This window comes from Culex quinquefasciatus, chromosome 1, assembly GCF_015732765.1.
Source record: "Culex quinquefasciatus strain JHB chromosome 1, VPISU_Cqui_1.0_pri_paternal, whole genome shotgun sequence".
Lineage (NCBI taxonomy): Eukaryota > Metazoa > Arthropoda > Insecta > Diptera > Culicidae > Culex > Culex quinquefasciatus.
Window position 1 is genome coordinate 132,089,367 of NC_051861.1, and position 23,117 is coordinate 132,112,483.

Consider the following 23,117-nt stretch of genomic DNA (forward strand, 5'->3'; position numbering starts at 1 on the left):
TTTTAAATTAATCATAAAGACTGTTTTATCTGTCCATTAAGGGGATGCAGGTTAAAAATGTAAAAAAAAAAATGCCATTTTAAAATTATGATAATCTAGAAAAAAAATTATCATGAATTTCAAAATTAAACTGATTTTCAAATTATTATAATTTTCAAAAGTATATAATATATTTTAATTTTTTAAAGATATCATATTTTTTTAATTTTCATTCTTTTTAAAATTATTTTATTTTTCAAAAGAATCACTTAATTATCATAATTTTCAAAATGATCATGATTTTCAAAATTACCTGTCATATTTTCAAAATTATCGCAATATTTTCAAAATTATCACTATTGTCAAAATTATCATAATCTTAAAAATTATCATTTTTTCAAAATCATTACTTTAAAGTTAGGCTGGTACAAATTTTATTTGAAGTTTTTGGCCCGAAAAATCAGGGGGCAAAAAAATTTTTTTTTCAGGAAACTTCAATATTTTTTTGTTAAAATTTAAGAACAATTAGTTAAAATCAATTTAAAATGAATTCCCCTGCGTGTAGAATCATTTTTAGCATGTTTGGGTTGATTAAAAAATCTTTTGAATTTTTGAAAATTTTCGATGTCTACTATCGCTAAAGTTTTTTTTTCGCTAATTTTTTTGTTTTCATCAAATTTTACATTTTTTGAAAACTTTTATTGCAAAACAACTGAACTAGTGTAAAATACATTTTAAAACACCTTTTCCATGCAAATGTTGAAACTATGGCATGTTATTTTAATATTTATATTTTTTTATTTTTTTGCCCGCCCCCCCCCCCCCTCGACTCCGGCCAAAGCCGAGGGACAAAAACTTTTAAAAATATTTGCATCGGCCTGAGGGACCATCCATAAACCACGTGGACAGTTTAGGGGGGGGGGGGGTATGGTGATTGTCCACGCTCCATACAAAATTTTTTTGTATGGACAATTGTCCACGGGGGTTTAAAATTACCAAAAAAGTGTCCACGTGGCTTGTGGATGGGCCCTTATCATATTTTCAAAATTTTAATTATTTTCAAAATTATCATAATTTACAAAATTTACGATTTTTATTCAAATTGTCATTTTATCAATTATTACAGTTCAGACTCGACTTAGGATAATCATATCAATATTTTTTTCGTAAATAAAATTATTCAGGTACCTAGTTTACAATTGCCAAATACTCTTTTGGCCGTTATGTCATATTCGAGCTGAACGACCCAAAACAAGATAGTTAAAATAGTACTTTATGTAACAACCCACGCTTTCAAAAATAACAAATTTAAAAATTTACCGTTTTCTTCTCAAAATGCATGACAGAAACTTTCAATAAAGAAAAAAAAAAAAATGAATAAAATACTTTTTTCTGCGTGCAAATCACAACATCCGGCAGGAATACAACCACGGCCATATTGTGCACAACACCACCACCATGTTCTGCGCGATGCACCACGTGTATTTGCATGTCTATTTCCGGCCTGCTTTGATCTCAGTGTCGGTCGACCGGCAAACAACATTCGAGCGCGTCCTTGACAGGGGGCTCACCTTTCCCGGTAGGAATTCAATGCCTACTGCGTTTAAAGCAAAAGATTTTTTTATAACTTTTTCAACATAATTTTGATTTTTTTCTCAAATATAAAACAAATAATTGTTTACCCTGCTGCGCAAATGTGTCAATCACGAGAGGGCCCCATTAAGCGATTGCAGCCGAGTTGTCTTCCGGAACTCTGCGGTTTTACTCTCATCGCTTTCACCAGCAGAAGTAAGCAAATATTGGCCCAACATAACGAAAAAGCTCGTCGTTTCATTCGGTGCTGTTTGAACAACCCCGGCATGGCCTACTTCTCCTGCTGTTCTGCTGTTGATGATGGTCCACTAAACGAAATGTCAACACGCTCCGTCCGGCGATGGTTGCTTTGATGTCCATTCGGAGGAGGGATGTAACTTGATAGATCCAATTTTCGTCCGCACAAACCAAAGCCCCAAAAGGTATTCCTTGATATTGTGGTCTGAGCTGATCAAAAAGCTTTTTGTGGGGAAAAGGGATCAACCACCGAAAAGAAACAAATTTCTCCGGAGCTAATCATAGCAAAAGGTAGGAAAATCGCTGATAGACCAGTAAATAACCGCAAACCCCGCAAGGAATTCGCTTGAGGGACGCTCCCTGCGATGGACACAACGTCAGACAGGGTGAAGAAGTCAGAAAATCCAATCACGGAAAAATGGGAATTTTCCTGCCCTTTATCTTTCCACAAGCTATACTCCCCATCATCGAGAAATCGAACGCCATTACGAATCGGGTCACTTGTCACGGGGTTGCTTGGATTGTGCAATCGTCGCATGACATACTTGGTTCGAACCCCTCCACTTTCTTACAGCGACAGGCACTTAAAGTGCAATCAAACAGTAAATTGAAGGTCGAAGCAAAACGGACACAAAAATCAATCAATTTTCAGCCCTTTTTACCACCGCAGCAAGCCATGACACAATTCTTGAGCATAAAAACGCTGGAATCTAGGTATTAAAAGCTCCCTTTCTCGCACCCGGATTGGAGAAATTCCATTGTCCTGTCATTTTCTGTGTGAAATGTGACAGAGCGGTATCTTATTTCCATAGCTTCCTGCGGCGAATGACTTCCTTTTCTTTTGACCTGCATGTTGTAGTTTCATGGCGGAAACATGGTCGAAGCAACCTCTTTGCCAACAGTTGGCTGTCGTCGTCGGTTGCTGAGGTCGAGGAAGCAATTTTCACCTCTCTGTTGATGGCGATCCCTTGGCTTGTGGGGTTCAATTTTGAAATATGTTTTAAAAATACACGGCACACTGCGATCATAACCTTTCAGCTTGGAAAAAAGGGGGACATTTGGGGTCAAATCGGCAACCGCACTCACCTGAAACTGCTGGAAATCGCCGTCCCGGCGGCCCGCGTGCACCCACATCACCGGATAGGGTGACTTACATTGTAGCGTCAGATTTTTGCCCTGGTCCACGACGTACTCGTCGTAAATCACACCAAACGAACGCGTCACGTAGAGGACTGCTGGAAGAAAATGGGGAAAGCGAAAAACTGCTATAAACATTGTTGGCGGGAGTTATTTTTTGTTGTTTATTTCCTCCCCCCTGAATTTATGTAGGTTCAAATAAGGTTGTGCTTAGTGATTTTTCCTGACCTTGTCGCAGGTAGAGCGAACACTACACAGTAATGCTAGGTTAGGTCCCCCTCCCGACAGTGTTGTGACACGAAATTACTGCACATAAATTCCGACAAATTGAGCAAAACACAGCATGCCATGACCGACGGGTTTCGTTTATTCTCGACCACCTTGCGCGCAAGCAACCAACCCACACTGGAAATTTATATTAATGAAATCCCATTATTGACTCCTTCCACTCGAATCTCGAGAAGCCACTTTTCACTTTTTCCAGATACCAAACAAACCACAATCAACCTTTTTTCTTCTGATCACCCATTATTATTTTCAATCATTACCCACTTTTGTTCTCGATTTCTGAACAAGCTCTCTCGAGTTTTTTTTTTGTCATCACCCTTATCTTGTCGACATCTGTTTGACACAGTGTGTCCCGTTTCTTGCTGTTGTTGTCGCACCACCCTCAAAATGAAAGGGGTGGTCCTTTTCTCTTCTTAATCACCCCTCCTTGCGGCCCAAACCATCAACCTTTGTGCGATCCAAGAAGGCGGGCATTGTTTCATCCCTCTTGAACCCGTTATAGACATAGCAGCATGCCATGGAGCACAGACACACATACACACACAGTGTGTTAGAAATACTCACGTCACGTCAAACCACATCGTCACAATCAAAGGAGGCGAAATGAATCAAGTACAGTGATACAACGACATTTTGAAATTTCTGATTTTTCTTTGTTTGGTTTTCAATGACTAGCTAAAGGGATATTTCGAGACTAATCTAAAATTAGGTAGAAAAAATGCAAAAAACTATTAAAATTAAAATCAAGAAATTTTGAGATATGCTTCATTACAAAGAAAATAGCTATACAAATTTTAAGAATTAAAGTATTTGAAATTCAGAATTAAAAATGTTAAATTCTGGATTGTAAAAAATTCATAAATTTAGAATTTCCTGTTTTTAATTTTTATTTTACTACAAGGTTTTTAGATTTTTCATGATATTTTTTTAAATTGAAAAAAAAAATGGTAAAAATTGTAAAAACGGTAAAAATGGTCGAAATGGTCAAAATTGTTAAAATGGTCAAAATGACAAAAATGGTCCAAATGGTGAAAATGGTAAAAATGCTCAAAATGGTCAAAAAGGTCAAAATGACCAAAATGGTCAAAATAATCAAAATGGTCAAAATGGTCAAAATTGTTAAAATGATCAAAATGATCAAAATGATCAAAATAATCAAAATGGTCGAAATGGTAAAAATTGCCAAAAGGGTCAAAATGATCAAAAATTGTCAAAATAGTCAAAATGATCAAATGATTAAATGGTAAAAATGGTAAAATCGGAAAAAATGGTCAAAATGGTAAAAATTGTCAAAATGATCAAAATGTTAAAAATGGTCAAAATGGTCAAAATGGTAAAAATTGTCCAAATGATCAAAATGTTAATAATGGTCAAAATTGTTAAAATAGTAAAAATTGTCAAAATGATCAAAATGATCAAAAATTGTAAAAAATATCAAAAAGGTAAAAATGGTCAAAATGGTAAAAAATGTCAAAATGGTCAAAATTGTCAAAATGATCATAATGATCAAAATGGTCAAAATGATCAAAATGGTCAAAATGATAGAAAATGACAAAATGGTAAAAATTTTCAAACTGGGAAAAATTTTCATAATGGTAAAAATTGTCAAAATAATCAAAATGGTCAAAATTGTTAAAATGATCAAAATGGTCAAAATGGTAAAAATTGCCAAAATGGTCAAAATGGTAAAAATTGTAAAAATGATCAAAATGTTAAGATGGTCAAAATTGTCCAAATGATAAACATTGTCAAAATGATCAAAATGGTCGACATGGTCAAAATGGTAAAAATTGTCCAAATGATCAAAATGGTAAAAATGGTCAAAATTGTTAAAATGGTAAAAATTGTCAAAATGATCAAAATGGTAAAAAATATCAAAAAGGTAAAAATGGTAAAAATGGTCAAAACGTAAAAAATGTCAAAATGGTCAAAATTGTCAAAATGATCAAAATGATTAAAATGGTCAAAATGATCAAAATGGTCGAAATGGTCAAAATGGTATAAAATGTCAAAATGGTAAAAATTGTCAAAATGGTAAAAATTGTCAAAATGGTAAAAAATGTCAAAATGGTAAAAAATGTCAAAATGGTAAAAATTTTCAAAATAATCAAAATGGTCAAAATTGTTAAAATGATCAAAATGATCAAAATGGTAAAAATTGTCAAAATGGTTAAAATGGTAAAAATGGTAAAAATTGTCCAATGATCAAAATGGTAAAAATGGAAAAAATTGTTAAAATGGTAAAAATTGTCAAAATGATCAAAATGGTAAAAAATATCAAAAAGGTAAAAATGATAAAAATTGTGAAAATTGTCAAAAGGTCAAAATGGTAAAAAATGTCAAAATTGTCAAAATAATCAAAATAATCAAAATGGACAAAATGGTCAAAATGGTCAAAATAGTCAAAGTGGTAAAAATGGTTAAAAAGGTAAAAATGATCAAAATTGTCAAAATGATCAAAATGGCCAAAATGGTTAAAATGGTCAAAATGTTCAAAATGGTCGAAATGGTAAAAACTGTCAAAATGGCCAAAATGATGAAAATGGTAAAACATTTCAAAATTTTCAAAATGATCAAATTGGTCGAAATTGTCAAAATGGTAAAATTGGTAAAAATTATCAAAATGGTAAAAATGATAAAAATGGTAAAATTTGTCAAAATGGTAAAAATTGTCAAAATGATCTTAATGATCAAAATGGTAAAAATTATCAAAAAAGTCAAAATGGTCAAATGGTCAAAATGGTCAAATGGTCAAAATGGTCAAATGGTCAAAATGGTCAAATGGTCAAAATGGTAAAAATTGTAAAAAATTTAAAAATGATTAAATTGGTCAAAATGGTAAAAATTATCAAAACGGTCAAAATGGTCAAAACGGTCAAAATGGCCAAAACGGTCAAAATGGTCAAAGTGGTAAATTGGTCAAAATGGTAAAAATGGTAAAAATGATAAAAATGATCAAAATGGTCAAAATTTTCAAATAGTAAAAATTGTCAAAATGATCAAAATTGTCAAAATGATCAAAATGGCCAAAATGGTAAAAATGGTCAAACAGTCAAAATAGTCGAAATGGTCAAAATGGTAAATTTGCAAAATAGTTCCAACAGTTCCAAATGCTCTAGATTTTTTTTTTTAATTTTAAAAACTTTTAATATTTTAAAAACTTTCTGAAAAATTTAGAAAAAAATTAGCAGCTTTATTTTAAATTTTAATTTTTTTTTAGAAATTTGAGAAACTTCTTTTACAGAGTTCAAGATTATTTTTGAGAATTTAGAATGTGTAAAAATTTGGAATTGTAGAATTTTGGAATCGATGAAGCCCACATTTTTTTGAAGTTTGTAGCTAAAAGTATCACAAAATGCTTTATTTACTATTATAGGTAGCTACTGTTGAATATTTGAACAAAAATATTGATTTTTCCTTAAGTTTTATGTCTTTTATGATGCGACTAACATTTGCAATTATTTTTAATGATAATATTATTTCCTGGGTTTTTAGTCTTTTTTCCTATCTGTGCTTCCAAAATTCAAAATTTGCAAAGAGTAAAAAAAGAAGTGTGGGGGCCATCCATAAACTACGTGGACACCTGGGTAGGGGGAGGGGGTTGTGTTTGTCCAAAACAATTATTATTATTGTCAATTGTCTACAAGAGGGAAGGAGGACCTTTCTAAAAATGTGTCCACGTAGTTTATGGATGGACTCCTGTGGTAAAAAATGCAAAAATAAACTTCATACATTAAATTTTCAATAGTTTACAAGAAGATCAATCTCAAGTATTTTTAAAGTGAACAATTCGGAATTTGGAATTTTCAAAAAACGTGTCAACGTGGTTTATGGATGATCCTTAATTATCTCGTGCTTTAAAATGACATAATACCTAAATTTGTTTTTGTTGAAAACCAAAACAGATTCCAAAAATCCACCACCTCCTGTTCAAAAGGAGCAGTTATCAAAAAAAAAAAAAATAAAGACAAAAACAAAAAGGAAAATTCAGCCGCAGGAGGTCCGCTGCCACGCGCGCGCTCATCCAAGCAAGCTTCGGAATGACGTCGTTGGCAGCCCAGCAAAATCAACAACAACAACAAAAAGAGCAAAAGCATGCTATGATGGCAAGCTGTGCGACGGCGGCGGCCACTTCTACTTATGTTTTTTTTTCTTTCACTTTTTTGTGTGTTTTATGTGTGGCCGGCGTGCTCATGAATTCATTCATCCCTGCGGCGACCGGCGGGGTGGGAAAAGCGCACAAAAGCTCGCTGTTTTTGTTTTGGCTTTCTTTCTTCCATGATGTGAACGACTAGATTATGAGCATCCGACGACGACGACGACGACTCTGACAATGAAGAACATTCTTCATCGCAGTTGGCGCGGATTTAGGGGGAATGCTGAATTTGTTTGTTGCCTTCCGGCGTTACCTTGGTGTTCTGGTTGGAATTTCCCGTACTTGACACCTCGCCTACTCGATTATGACAGGCGTGTGAAAGATTACAACTTTTTCGCGTGCGCTTTGACATTGGAAGGTTGAAGTTTTGTTTTGAAGCGCCGTGCGCCTCCATCGATTTGTTTACGGTTGAAGAATTCGCCGGAGACGCATGGTGGATGACAGTTTCAAGCTTTTCCGAAGCGAATCATGTTACGTGTCTTTGAAGCACCTCTCTAACGAAGCATATGCCGTGGTTAACCTGCGTCATACGACATATACTTTGAGAGACCGCAGCAAGCCGTACATCCGCCCTAAACAAGCTTTGAAAAGAGGAAAACGTGGCGCGCGCGAGTCATTCGACGAGAACGAGTTTGCACTTGACACGGCCTCCTCTTGACATCACACACCGCCTCCCTCGTATAGTAGGCCTTGAACAACCTTGGCGAGTGCCGGGCTGGAGAAGGGGGAAGGTCAGGAAGGAGCATGTTGTTGAGCCTCTTCCTGGATGCAGTTGAGCGAATTAATGGGAATTAGCACGGCTTACTACGACTTTATCGCTTTAGCTTATGCCAAAGGGAAACTGCATAATTGCTTCTATTATGCAATTTCTGAGTCGAGAAGTTGAGAGTTGAGAGCTCCGCAGCGCCTACTGTGTCATAATCGGCACCAGTTGGCCAACCGCCGAATTTCGCGGCTTGCTTCGATTCTAGAAAGAAGCCAAACTTTTTCCGTGAATTCTAAAAAAAGAAAATAAGTAATCCTCGTAAAAAAAGTTTTTCGCCACTGGCATGGCATGCTGCGACAGCAGCCCCAAGTGGCTCATTTTTTTCACTTGCGGGTTGCAAGTTGTTTTTGCCGGTTTGGTTCCGGAAGCCACGCACGGGCTTGTGTAGAGGGAAATTTACGAGGGAAAACGAGCTTCCGTCGAGAGACCGCGCACCCAGGAAGCGACAAACACTAAATATCTAATTTAGGAGGAGGATGTTTTGCTTCGAAACTCCGGGCATGACTGTTGGAAACCGGGCTGTATGGTAGAAATAAATCTAAATACATTCCAGACTCGATTCTCCGAAGTCCTCGGTCTAGAATTTTTGAATGCAAAATGGCGGTCAAAATGGCGATAATGAAACATTGAAAAAAAGCTTTTGGTAATTTTCAAGGCAATCAACTTTTCAAACTTGACTAAAATGGGGTCGCAGGGATCGAATCTGATTTTTAAATTAAGAAAATGAAAAAAAAACTAAAACAAAATGTTTACTATTCGATTACCCGAAGTCTCATTCAAACCATCGGACAATCGAAACTTCGGATAATCGAGTCTGGACTGTATATCTGCTTATTTTGTAACATTCTGATTCTCAGTAAGTTGCAATAAGGCTTTCTAGTCAGAAATATACCAACAATTTCTAAGTGTGTTTACATGGCAGCTGGAGGTTTGTTTGCATCAGATTTGCTATCTCTTTCTACCAAACGTTTTTTGTCCGGCAACTTCCAGCTGGTTTGTTTGACTGACCGCCCGATTTGTCAGCCAACATATTTCGCAGGGCTGTGACAGCTCGAGCTAGATCATTGTGTGCATCAGGACACTGTGACGAGGACTTCGTCATTTTTTGGTTAAATTATATTTTTTTCACTGGGCCTGGAAAGCCTTATAACCTAGGGAGCGTTCTTTTATTACGTAACTCAATATTTGGAATTATATATCTCAAAAGGATTTTTTTCATCAAAATTTTAAATGTTCAGGACGGTTTGGGGCGGTTTTTCGCTGTTGCCTTCAACTCAGAAATTGAATGGAATATGAACAAAAGCGAACCGCCCTAATTTTTCATACAAATTCTGAAGAAAATTCCTTCGACGCTCTAAAAATATTGAAAAAAGGCAAATGTTTCTGGGGACCTCTATGCTTAAACACGAATTGTGAATGTTCAGTTAAATCACAATCACTGAAATATGGTTGAATTTTCTCAAAAATCATTTCTAACTACAAAGAAAAATGCAATTTAACATTTTCTTCAAATTAAATTCTAAATAACTTCAATTCGACAAATCACAAATTATTTTAAATGCCCGCATCTGAAACCATTTAAATCAACGCAATCCATCATTTTCCGTTGTCAAACTAATCATCCTGTAAACGAGCCTGCTGATACGTTAAATTATGCAAATGCCAAACAAATCCCATCTCACATCGCTTTGATTTCCAACCCACGCGGCCCCACATCTGTTGCATTCCGAAATTCCCCCGTGGGGAGGGAAAAATCAAAGTCACCCGCGGAAAAACAGCAGCTTTGTTTACGCATTTTGACTGGATGTGTTTATGTCTTCGGCACGTCAAGTGTGCAGATCGAAGCAACCTGTCTGCGTTTTCCCCCTTCAAAATTGTGTTACGTCACAGCTCACGCCACAGACTCAATGCGAACAGACGTCGCGTCGCGCTGAAAATTGTTTTACGGTTTTGAAAAAAAAAAAAAATAAGTCCATCGATATTTTATTGCTGCCCCAATAATTACCAATCACACTGAAGTGGAGGGTCATAAATTTTTCATTTTCCCAAAACTCAGACCATTAATTCGTGGCCGTGCGTTTCCTTACTCTGCCTTCAGAGGGGTCGGTCCCTTTTGCCACGGAATCGGGCTTCCGAGTCGAGGACAGAAGAAAAATCAATTTTCAATTTACAATATTCTCCCCATCAGCTTCGCCGAAGTGGATCTGCGCTGCTGGTTGAAAGTGGAGAAGCTTTTTACTTCTCGAATGACGACTGCACCATTCGTAGAGTGGCAAGAGTGAAGCACAAAGCCATCAAGCTTTTCTAGGGGGCATTGTTTTGGCGTTTGTGTTTGAAAATGGATATCAATCATAGTTGGCTTTTAAATGCACTTCCCTTTTTTCTCTAGCTTTTATTGAATGAGGCCGAAATGGGTCACAGACTCGTGGCATACTGCGATCGAATGGAAATTGATTTGCTTTTTACTTGGAAAGAGCAAAAAACAACGTTGTCGTTGAAAATGGAAGTGTTATGAAATGTTTCGTAAGATAACAGAGAAAAGGGGCAGAACAATTATCATTCATTCAACAGGAGTCGAATTTTATCGCAAATGGGGCCCACACTTTGTCCTGCTCTGCAACCCTTGCGGGTGTTTTCCATTCGTTGCCGGGTTTACAGTTTTTTTTCTGCTTCCGAAAACCCCAAACTAAAGGGGACCAGCATAGTGTGGTTTTCTGTGTCCCCCCGATCGATATTTGACCATTGGGCTGGAAAATATTACGACAAGGGCCGAAAAGTTTGCACGGAAAATTTCAAATTCAAAGTAGGCTGGGCGAAATTTCATTAAACGGCTATCACATAGCAGGCGGTGAATTAAAATTTAATGAAGTCAGTTCGCCCAAGTTTATTTCAATCATAACTCTCTCTCTCCCCCTGGATAAATAAACTTGTTGAGCCGTCGACGGGCTCAGTCCTTTGCGGCATAATTCAATTAGTAGCGCCAATCATGACGGGAATGTTTCGGTTTTCGCAGCCAGGGTTTGTGCGGGAACTGAATGGCAATCATCATTATCGTTTGCGATAGAATTTTAACTCTGTGATTAACAACAACCGATACCGGCGGGAGTGGGGTGGTTTTGGGGAGAAAATGGGCTGAAATTTGATTATGCCAATGAATTCGTTTCCGGATTTGGTTATACAACCAACATTTCTGCGTCAAATGCGAATACAAAAAAAAAATAAAAAAATGTCAAAGTTGTCAACATTGTCAAAATGGTCAAAACGGTCGAAACTGTCAAAGCTGTCAAAATTGTCATAGTTGTGAAAACTATTCAAATTGTCATAGTTGTGAAAACTATTCAAATTGTCAAAACTGTAAAAATTGTCAAAATTGTCAAAATTGTAAAAATTTGTTAAAAATTGTCAAAATTGTCAAAATTGTCAAAATTGTCAAAATTGTCAAAACTGTCAAAATTGTCAAAATTGTCAAAATTGTCAAAATTGTCCAAATTGTCCAAATTGTCAAAATTTTCAAAATTGTCAAATTTGTCAAAATTGTCAAAATTGTCAAAATTGTCAAAATTGTCAAAATTGTCAAAATTGTCAAAATTGTCCAAATTGTCCAAATTGTCCAAATTGTCAAAATTTTCAAAATTGTCAAATTTGTCAAATTTGTCAAATTTGTCAAAATTATTGAAATTGTCAAAATTGTCAAAATTGTCAAAATTGTCAAAATTGTCAAAATTGTCAAAATTGTCAAAATTGTCAAAATTGTCCAAATTGTCAAAATTTTCAAAATTGTCAAATTTGTCAAAATTGTTGAAATTGTCAAAATTGTCAAAATTGTCAAAATTGTCAAAATTTTCAAAATTGTCAAATTTGTCAAAATTGTCAAAATTGACCCAATTGTCAAAATGTCAAAATGTCAAAAGTCAAAATGTCAAAATTGTCAAAATAACAAAAATGTCAAAACTGTCAAAATTGTCAAAACTGTCAAAATTGCCGAAATTGTCAATATTTTAGAATTTGTCAAAATTTTGAAAATGACAAAATTGTCAAAATTGTCAAAATTTTCAAAATGGTCAAAATTGTCAAAATTGTCGAAATTGTTAAAATTGTCAAAATGTCAAATGTCAAATATCAAATGTCAAATGTCAAATGTCAAATGTCAAAATGTCAAAATGTCAAAATTGTCAAATTTGTCAAAATTTTCAAAATTGTTAAAAATTGTCAAAATTGTCAAAACTGTCAAAATTGTCAAAATTGTCAAAATTGTCAAAATTGTCAAAATTGTCAAAATTGTCAAAATTGTCAAAATTGTCAAAATTGTCAAAATTGTCCAAATTGTCAAAATTGTCAAAATTGTCAAAATTGTCAAAATTGTCAAAATTGTCATAATTGTAAAAATGTCAAAATGTCAAAATGTCCAAATTGTCAAAACTGTCAAAATGGTCAAAATTTTCAAAAAGGTCAAAATTTTCAAAATGGTCAAAACTGTCAAAATTGTCAAAATTGTCAAAATTGTCAAAATTGTCAAAATTGTCAGAATTGTCAAAATTGTCAAAATTGTCAAAATTGTCAAAATTGCCAAAATTGTCAAAATTGTCAAAATTGTCAAAATTGTCGAAAATGTCAAAATTATCACAATTGTCTAAATGTCAAAATTGTCAAAATGGTCAAAATTTTCTAAATTGTCAAAATTTTCTAAATTGTCGAAAATGTCAAAATGTCAAAATTATCACAATTGCCAAAATTTTCAAAATTGTCGAAAATGTCAAAATGTCAAAATTATCACAATTGTCAAAATGTCAAAATTGTCGAAAATGTCAAAATTATCACAATTGTCAAAATGTCAAAATTGTCAAAACTGTAAAAATTGTCAAAATTGTCAAAATTGTCAAAATTGTCAAAATTGTCCAGATTGTAAAAATTTTCAAAATTGTCATAATTGTCAAAATTGTCAAAATTGTCAAAATTGTCAAAATTGTCAAAATTGTAAAAATTGTCAAAATTGTCAAAATCGTCAAAATTGTCAAAATAGTTCAAAATTGTAAAATTTTTCAAAATGGTCAAAATAGTAAAAATTGTGAAAATGGTCCAAATAGTGAAAAAGGAAAAAAAGGAAAAATGGTGAAAATGGTAAAAATTGTAAAAATGGTCAAAAAAGTCAAAATGGCCAAAATGGTGAAGAAGGGTAAAAAGAGAAAAATGGAAAAAATGGACAAAACGGTAAAAATTGTTTAAATGGTCAAAATGGTCAAAATGGTCGAAATGGTCAAAATGGTCGAAATGGTCAAAATGGTCAAAATGGTAAAAACGGTAAAAATTGTAAAAATGGTCAAAATGATCAAAATTGTCAAAATTGTCTGAATGATCAAAAAGGGCAAAATGGTCGAAATCGTGAAAATTGTCAAAATTGACAAAATTGTTAAAATTGACAAAATTGTTAAAATTGACAAAATTGTTAAAATTTGTAAAATTGTCAAAATGGTCAAAATTATCAAAATGGTCAAAATGGTCGAAATTGCGAAAATTGTCAAAATTGACAAAATTGTCAAAATGATCAAAATGGGCAAATAGTCCAAATCGCAAAAAAAAAAATGTCAAAATTGTCGAAAATGTCAAAATTATCACAATTGTCAAAATGTCAAAATTGTCAAAACTGTCAAAATTGTCAAAATTGTCAAAATTGTCAAAATTGTCAAAATTGTCAAAATTGTCAAAATTGTCCAAATTGTCAAAATTTTCAAAATTGTCAAAATTGTCAAAATTGTCAAAATTGTAAAAATTGTAAAAACTGTCAAAATTGTCAAAATCGTCAAAATTGTCAAAATAGTTCAAAATTGTCAAATTTTTCAAAATGGTCAAAATAGTAAAAATTGTGAAAATGGTTCAAATGGTGAAAAAGGAAAAATGGTGAAAATGGTAAAAATTGTCAAAATGGTCAAAATGATCAAAATTGTCAAAATTGTCTGAATGATCAAAAAGGGCAAAATGGTCGAAATCGTGAAAATTGTCAAAATTGACAAAATTGTTGAAATTGACAAAATTGTTAAAATTGACAAAATTGTTAAAATTTGTAAAATTGTCAAAATTGTCAAAATGGTCAAAACGGCCAAAATGGTCAAAATTATCAAAATGGTCAAAATGGTCGAAATTGCAAAAATTGTCAAAATGGACAAAATTGTCAAAATGATCAAAATGGGCAAAATAGTCCAAATCGCAAAAAAAATCAAAATTGTAAAAATTGTTAAAATTGTCAAAATGATCAAAATGGTCAAAATGATCGAAATTGTCAATTTTGTCAAAATTGTCAAAATGGTCAATATAGTCGAAATGGCCAAAATGGTAAAAATGGTGAAAATGGTAAATGGTCAAAATAATCAAAATTGTCAAAATGGTAAAGATTGTCAAAATGATAAAAATGGTCAAAATGATAAAAATGGTCGAAATGATAAACATGGTCAAAATGGTAAAAATGGTAAAGATTGTCAAAATGGTCAAAATAGTGACAATGTTGAAAATGTTCAAAATGGTCAAAATGGCGAAAAAGGGAAAAAAGGGAAAAATGGACAAAATGGTCGAAATTGCGAAAATTGTCAAAATTGACAAAATTGTCAAAATGATCAAAATGGGCAAATAGTCCAAATCGCAAAAAAAAAAATCAAAATTGTAAAAATTGTTAAAATTGTCAAAATGATCAAAATGGTCAAAATGATCGAAATTGTCAATTTTGTCAAAATTGTCAAAATGGTCAAAATAGTCTAAATGGCCAAAATGGTAAAAATGGTGAAAATGGTAAATGGTCAAAATAATCAAAATTGTCAAAATGGTCAAAATGGTAAAGATTGTCAAAATGATAAAAATGGTCAAAATTATAAAAATGGTCGAAATGATCAACATGGTCAAAATGGTCAAAATGGTAAAAATGGTAAAGATTGTCAAAATGGTCAAAATAGTGAAAATGTTGAAAATGATCAAAATGGTCAAAATAGTCCAAATTGCAAAAATTTTCAAAATTGTAAAAATTGTCAAAATTGTTAAAATTGTCAAAATGATCAAAATGGTCAAAATGATCGAAATTGTCAATGTTTTTAAAATTGTCATAATGGTCAAAATAGTCGAAATGGCCAAAATGGTGAAAATGGTAAATGGTCAAAATGGTCAAAATGGTCAAAATGGCGAAAAAGGGGAAGAAGGGAAAAATGGACAAAATGGTAAATATAGTAAAAATTGTCAAAATGGTCGAAATGGTCACAATGGTAATATCGGTAAAAATGGTAAAATGGTCAAAATGATCAAAATTTTCGAAATTATCACAATTGTCAAAATGTCAAAATTGTCGAAAATGTCAAAATTATCACAATTGTCAAAATGTCAAAATTGTTAAAACTGTCAAAATTGTCAAAATTGTCAAAATTGTCAAAATTGTCAAAATTGTCCAAATTGTCAAAATTTTCAAAATTGTCAAAATTGTCAAAATTGTCAAAATTGTCAAAATTGTCAAAATTGTCAAAATTGTAAAAATTGTAAAAATTGTCAAAATTGTCAAAATCGTCAAAATTGTCAAAATAGTTCAAAATTGTAAAATTTTTCAAAATGGTCAAAATAGTAAAAATTGTGAAAATGGTCCAAATGGTGAAAAAGGAAAAATGGTGAAAATGGTAAAAATTGTCAAAATGGTCAAAAAAGTCAAAATGGCCAAAATGGTGAAGAAGGGTAAAAAGAGAAAAATGGTAAAAATTGACAAAACGGTAAAAATGGTTTAAATGGTCAAAATGGTCAAAATGGTCGAAATGGTAAAAACGGTAAAAATTGTAAAAATGGTCAAAATGATCAAAATTGTCAAAATTGTCTAAATGATCAAAAAGGGCAAAATAGTCGAAATCGTGAAAATTGTCAAAATTGACAAAATTGTTAAAATTGACAAAATTGTTAAAATTTGTGAAATTGTCAAAATTGTCAAAATGGTCAAAACGGCCAAAATGGTCAAAATTATCAAAATGGTCAAAATGGTCGAAATTGCGAAAATTGTCAAAATGGACAAAATTGTCAAAATGATCAAAATGGGCAAAATAGTCCAAATCGCAAAAAAAAAATCAAAATTGTAAAAATTGTTAAAATTGTCAAAATGATCAAAATGGTCAAAATGATCGAAATTGTCAATTTTGTCAAAATTGTCAAAATGGTCAATATAGTCGAAATGGCCAAAATGGTAAAAATGGTGAAAATGGTAAATGGTCAAAATAATCAAAATTGTCAAAATGGTAAAGATTGTCAAAATGATAAAAATGGTCAAAATGATAAAAATGGTCGAAATGATAAACATGGTCAAAATGGTCAAAATGGTAAAAATGGTAAAGATTGTCAAAATGGTCAAAATAGTGAAAATGTTGAAAATGTTCAAAATGGTCAAAATGGCGAAAAAGGGAAAAAAGGGAAAAATGGTAAAAATGGACAAAATGGTAAAAATTGTCAAAATGGTCGAAATAGTCAAAATGGTAATATCGGTAAAAATGGTAAAAATGGTCAAAATGATCAAAATTGTTGAAATTGTCAAATTGATCAAAATAGGCAAAATGGTCAAAATGGTCGAATTGTGAAAATTGTTAAAATTGACAAAATTGTCAAAATGATCAAAATGGACAAAATGTTCAAAATGGTTCAAATTGTGAAAATTTTTAAATTTTTTAAAATTGTCAAAATGATCAAAATGGTCGAAATTGTCAATGTTGTCAAAATGGTCAAAATAGTCGAAATGGCCAAAATGGTAAAAATGGTGAAAATTGTGAAAATGGTAAAAATGGTCAAAATAATCAAAATGGTCAAAATGGTAAAGATTGTCAAAATGATGAAAATGGTCAAAATGGTCAAAATGGTCAAAATGGTCAAAATGATCAACAAGGTCAAAATGATCAACAAGGTCAAAATGGTCAAAATGGTAAAAATGGTAAAGATTGTCAAAATGGTCGAAATGGTCAAAATAATGAAAATTTTCAAAATGGTCAAAATGGTCAAAATAGCGAAAAAGGGGAAGAAGGGAAAAATGGACAAAATGGTAAATATAGTAAAAATTGTCAAAATGGTCGAAATGGTCACAATGGTAATATCGGTAAAAATGGTAAAATGGTCAAAATGATCAAAATTGTCGAAATTGTCAAAATGATCAAAATGGTCAAAATGATCAAAATTGTCAAAATGAACAAAATGGTCGAAATGGTCAAAATGGCCAAAAAGGCAAAAGTGGTCTAAATGGTCAACATGGTTCAAATGGTCAAAATGATCAAAATTGCCAAAATTTACAAAATTGTTAAAATTGTTAAAATTGTCAAAATGGTCAAAATTGTCACAATTGTCAAAATGTCAAAATTTTCAAAATTGTCAAAATGGTGAAATGGTCAAAATGGTAGAAATTATCAAAATGGTCAAAATGGTCGAAATTGCGAAAATTGTCAAAATTGACAAAATTGTCAAAATGATCAAAATGGGCAAAATGGTCAAAATAGTCCAAATTGCAAAAATTTTCAAAATTGTAAAAAATTGTCAAAATTGTTAAAATTGTCAAAATGATAAAAATGGTCAAAATGGTCAACATGGTCAAAATGGTAAAAATGGTAAAAATGGTAAAGATTGTCAAAATGGTCAAAATAGTGAAAATGTTGAAAATGTTCAAAATGGTCAAAATGGCGAAAAAGGGAAAAAAGTGAAAAATGGTAAAAATGGACAAAATGGTAAAAATTGTCAAAATGGTCGAAATAGTCAAAATGGTAATATCGGTAAAAATGGTAAAAATGGTCAAAATGATCAAAATTGTTGAAATTGTCAAATTGATCAAAATAGGCAAAATGGTCAAAATGGTCGAATTGTGAAAATTGTTAAAATTGACAAAATTGTCAAAATGATCAAAATGGACAAAATGTTCAAAATGGTTCAAATTGTGAAAATTTTTAAATTTTTTAAAATTGTCAAAATGATCAAAATGGTCGAAATTGTCAATGTTGTCAAAATGGTCAAAATAGTCGAAATGGCCAAAATGGTAAAAATGGTGAAAATTGTGAAAATGGTAAAAATGGTCAAAATAATCAAAATGGTCAAAATGGTAAAGATTGTCAAAATGATAAAAATGGTCAAAATGGTCAAAATGGTCAAAATGGTCAAAATGATCAACAAGGTCAAAATGATCAACAAGGTCAAAATGGTCAAAATGGTAAAAATGGTAAAGATTGTCAAAATGGTCGAAATGGTCAAAATAATGAAAATTTTCAAAATGGTCAAAATGGTCAAAATAGCGAAAAAGGGGAAGAAGGGAAAAATGGACAAAATGGTAAATATAGTAAAAATTGTCAAAATGGTCGAAATGGTCACAATGGTAATATCGGTAAAAATGGTAAAATGGTCAAAATGATCAAAATTGTCGAAATTGTCAAAATGATCAAAATGGTCAAAATGATCAAAATTGTCAAAATGAACAAAATGGTCGAAATGGTCAAAATGGCCAAAAAGGCAAAAGTGGTCTAAATGGTCAACATGGTTCAAATGGTCAAAATGATCAAAATTGCCAAAATTTACAAAATTGTTAAAATTGTTAAAATTGTCAAAATGGTCAAAATTGTCACAATTGTCAAAATGTCAAAATTTTCAAAATTGTCAAAATGGTGAAATGGTCAAAATGGTAGAAATTATCAAAATGGTAAAAATGGTCAAAATGGTCAAAATTATAAAAATTGTCAAAATTGTCAATGGTCAAAGAGGTTAACATGGTTAAAATGGTTAAAATGGTCGAAATGGTCAAAATGGTAAAGATTGTCAAAACTGTCACAATGGTCAATTTTGAGTGGTATCTTTTATATGAAACTTTACTCCTTGTCTGATGAAAATAAGAAATTTGCAAATCCTAATCGAAAGTCAACAAACGACAGTGGGCAAAAAATCATGGCCAACCAGATGAGACTACATCAAACAAACCCCGCACCGGTTGCTGAGCCAGTAATCCGATTACAGGTCTGATGTCCAGCACAGATCCCTTTTAAACCAGTAGTCGGGGTTCACCGCACAATGACGCGCTCGTTCAGCCAATCAGGACGGCTTAATGAATTCATCAACGATTTATGACTTGCGGTGCTGCGCTCATCCATCTGTCTTACCGGTATTCATTGAAAGAGAGAGAGGGGTCTGATTTATGAATTAGAGTCGGTATTCAAGCCAACAGACCAGTAAATAATTGTTAGCCGGATCTTCTGCGCTCTCTTCCCGTCGTTTAGTAAACTGCTTGTGAGTAGTTTGTTCATTTACTTATTGAATTGATGATGTGTGATTAGACTGAATTACCCCCAAGATTTGTGCGCGGAAAAAACTCATCGTAGCAACCCTCATCGTAGTAGCCTTCTATAGGTTAACCAAGCCATAAACCACGTCAAAAAAAAACTTGCAAACCCAGCTTTTCTCAAATAAAAGTCAGCGCGTTTCTCACCAGAATCCGTGCACGGAGGGAAAAGTTTCGCCCGCTTTTCTTCCGTGGCGGTCAAGATTGGACCCATAATTCATGGAGTGCAACAGCTCTAACTTTTGCACAGTCAGCCAACCGCGCCACCGCCTACTATGATTCCATAGTTTTTGCGGAAAACTTTTACCGTCAACAGTCGCGGCCTCACAACCACCATAGTTAAGGGGAACCAGTACGGTGAGCGCGACGGTCGGGGAAAATGCCACCTGGTAATAAAAGATGCTGTGTAGTTGAACTTGTTCAACGTAATAATAATGACGAACAAACAGCGCAAAGTTTCAATGGGCGTCGATTAATTCACCTACTAATGCGACCGGAAACTTGCTCGCGTTGGACTTTTCCAGCGACAATACTCGTGACTGTCGGAAACTTGTTCGAAAGAGAGAGAAAAAAAAAGATGGCGTCGAATGCCATCAAGTAGGCCGGTGTTGCCGGCGATGCACAAAGCGAAACTCGAGTAGAATTGAAATTTGAACACGTTTCGGCTGCCGGCTTGCTGCGATCGGACTATTTTTCCGCACGTTCCGGTCGTCTGTCGAAAAGAGAAACTCACAGCGAAAAGTACTTTCAAAAGGGCATTCCAGAGCTTGTAAGAGTGGACGTGGTGCTGACAATGCGCTGTCATGGACTCCGAGTGTGGGTGGGTGTGGGTGGTCAACAACAGGTCACGCTACCCTACTGCTGTCGATACGGTGAGGTACAAGCTGGTGCCGAAGCCGGAAAAAGGACAACGGAATCGACTTCACTTTTGAGTTGAATGAGAGAGTCCGGGGCGAAAGCATAAATTTATTATTCAAATGGAATTGGACATTCCGAAGCGATTTTTTTCTTTTCGTTTTGGCTTTTGTTGTGCCGGCAGACGACCCTTGTAGGTATGTATGTGAGGGAAAATTGTACACAAAACGGCATCAGCATTTTTCATCTCGTTTCGATGCACAGGTGGATTTATCGGAATTTAGCATTACGAGTCGTTTCTCTTCCGACAATAATTGGTTTTCTTCCGAGAATATCCGATTTAGAATCATCAAACACATAGAATGAAAATGTAGAATATTAGAATTTTAGAATTCTAGAATTCTAGAATTCTAGAATTTTAGAATTTTAGAATTTTAGAATTTTAGAATTTTAGAATTTTAGAATTTTAGAATTTTAGAATTTTAGAATTTTAGAATTTTAGAATTTTAGAATTTTAGAATTTTAGAATTTTAGAATTTTAGAATTTTAGAATTTTAGAATTTTAGAATTTTAGAATTTTAGAATTTTAGAATTTTAGAATTTTAGAATTTTAGAATTTTAGAATTTTAAATTTTAAATTTTAGAATTTTAGAATTTTAAATTTTAGAATTTTAAATTTTAGAATTTTAGAATTTTAGAATTTTAGAATTTTAAATTTTAGAATTTTAGAATTTTAGAATTTTAGAATTTTAAATTTTAGAATTTTAGAATTTTAGAATTTTAGAATTTTAGAATTTTAGAATTTTAGAATTTTAGAATTTTAGAATTTTAGAATTTTAGAATTTTAGAATTTTAGAATTTTAGAATTTTAGAATTTTAGAATTTTAGAATTTTAGAATTTTAAATTTTAGAATTTTAGAATTTTAAATTTTAGAATTTTAGAATTTTAGAATTTTAGAATTTTAGAATTTTAGAATTTTAGAATTTTAGAATTTTAAATTTTAGAATTTTAGAATTTTAGAATTTTAAATTTTCGAATTTTCAATTTTCGAATTTTCAATTTTCGAATTTTGAATTTTAGAATTTTAGAATTTTAGAATTTTAGAATTTTAGAATTTTAGAATTTTAGAATTTTAGAATTTTAGAATTTTAGAATTTTAGAATTTTAGAATTTTAGAATTTTAGAATTTTAGAATTTTAGAATTTTAGAATTTTAGATTTTTAGAATTTTAGAATTTTAGAATTTTAGAATTTTAGAATTTTAGAATTTTAGAATTTTAGAATTTTAGAATTTTAGAATTTTAGAATTTTAGAATTTTAGAATTTTAGAATTTTGGAATTTTAGAATTTTAGAATTTTAGAATTTTAGACTTAAAAAAAATATAATTTTAGAATTTTTTAGATTTTTCTGAAAATTTTCTGTTTGAAATAGCAAAAATCTGAATGTTATAATTTGCGGCGTATTTTAGCAGCTTCATACTTCACTTTAAATAGAAGCAAGTTATGTTCGGCAAAGCTTCAATTTCGCCAATTACATTTCGTCTTCCGCAATTAACACCACAAAAACCCGGTAGAGATGTTTGCAAATACGAACGCTCCAAATGAGAAAAACTTTGCCCTTTTTATTAAAATTGCAAAACCAGGCATAAAAGAGTGTACGAGCAAGAGTTTAGAACGATTTACCTTTTCACGTCGGAAAAGAGTTCCCCTTCTGTGGCGCACACACACCATCCAAGTAGCCTGCGAAAACTTATACCAGAAGGAAATCCACAAGGATGTAAATAAATTTTCACAGTCGTTTTACCCTTCAAGCAGCAGCAGCAGCAGGAAGAGGAAACACTTTTCAGGATTACAATGGAAATCGGAAAAGAGGTGCTTCTGAAACTTATGGCTTGTGCATCGTTACGAGATGCCTCTTTACTGCCTTGGTTTATCGATTTTTGCCTCTGGAAAAACTAAACAGAGCGCTTTGGGCTGTAATTAGTTGTGGAAACACATCGCAGTCGGCGGTGTTTGCTGTTTGGCTTCGTTTGCAGTTTGCGCACTTTGTTCGCTCCATCATCGATTTTGTGGAATGTTCAATATCTTTCCGCTTCACTTGACGATCCCAAAAATAAAGAGAAAAGGAAGTGTACCCTTAAAAACCGGGGAAAACAAACTTCAATTTGTTTGTGTCATTCAACGCCATCGACAAAGTAAGCGAAAAATGATATCGGAAGAACAAGCAGTTTCAGCACAGTTTACACAGCGAAACGACGGTCCACATAATCCACTCTGGCAGTCGATTAGTGGCCGTTTTCTCGTGCAAAAGGGTCACTCCTTCCACAATTCTTCGCCGTCACCGCCTGCTTGGATGTGTTTTATCAATTTCCCCATCGATCAGCATCGCTTACTTGGATCCTTCGCCCGTCTGCCTCTCATGGCAAACTAGATTGGCCCAACCGCGTTGCATTAATGGTGCTTCCTTCCTCTTCACTTTATTGTTGTTGTTGTTATGTTATTATTCGCAACCCTCGGAGTAAGCAATATCAATTTTATATGAGCGCGCGCTACATAATGTACACACTGCTTTGCTGCGAGCGTCCTTCAGCCTGACACTTTGGCAACACTGGTTAGAGTAGCTTCCGCTGGCAGATCCGTTATTATCTGCTAATAAATCAAATTATTTCCGACCAACCACTCGCAGACACCACAAGATTAATGCATGATACTATTGAAGGGTTTTTTTTTGCGTTTGCCGCCCACAACTCATCGGTTTTAGTCGGTTTGCCTCGCCAAGTGACGTAAATACACACAGTTTGGGC

General features: G+C 33.0%; 1 protein-coding gene across 2 annotated transcripts in view; it reads right to left on the reverse strand.

Annotated features, from left to right (window-relative positions):
* LOC6045723 overlaps positions 1 to 23,117 on the reverse strand; it is a 41,838-nt gene that overhangs the window by 7,387 nt on the left and 11,334 nt on the right. The window contains exon 3 of one of the 2 annotated variants that reach the window (XM_038259718.1): positions 2,896 to 3,041. In XM_038259718.1, coding sequence (XP_038115646.1) covers positions 2,896 to 3,041 — 146 coding nt within the window. Of the gene's footprint in view, positions 1 to 2,895; positions 3,045 to 23,117 lie in introns of both variants that reach the window. The other variant, XM_038259715.1, reaches the window with a different exon arrangement.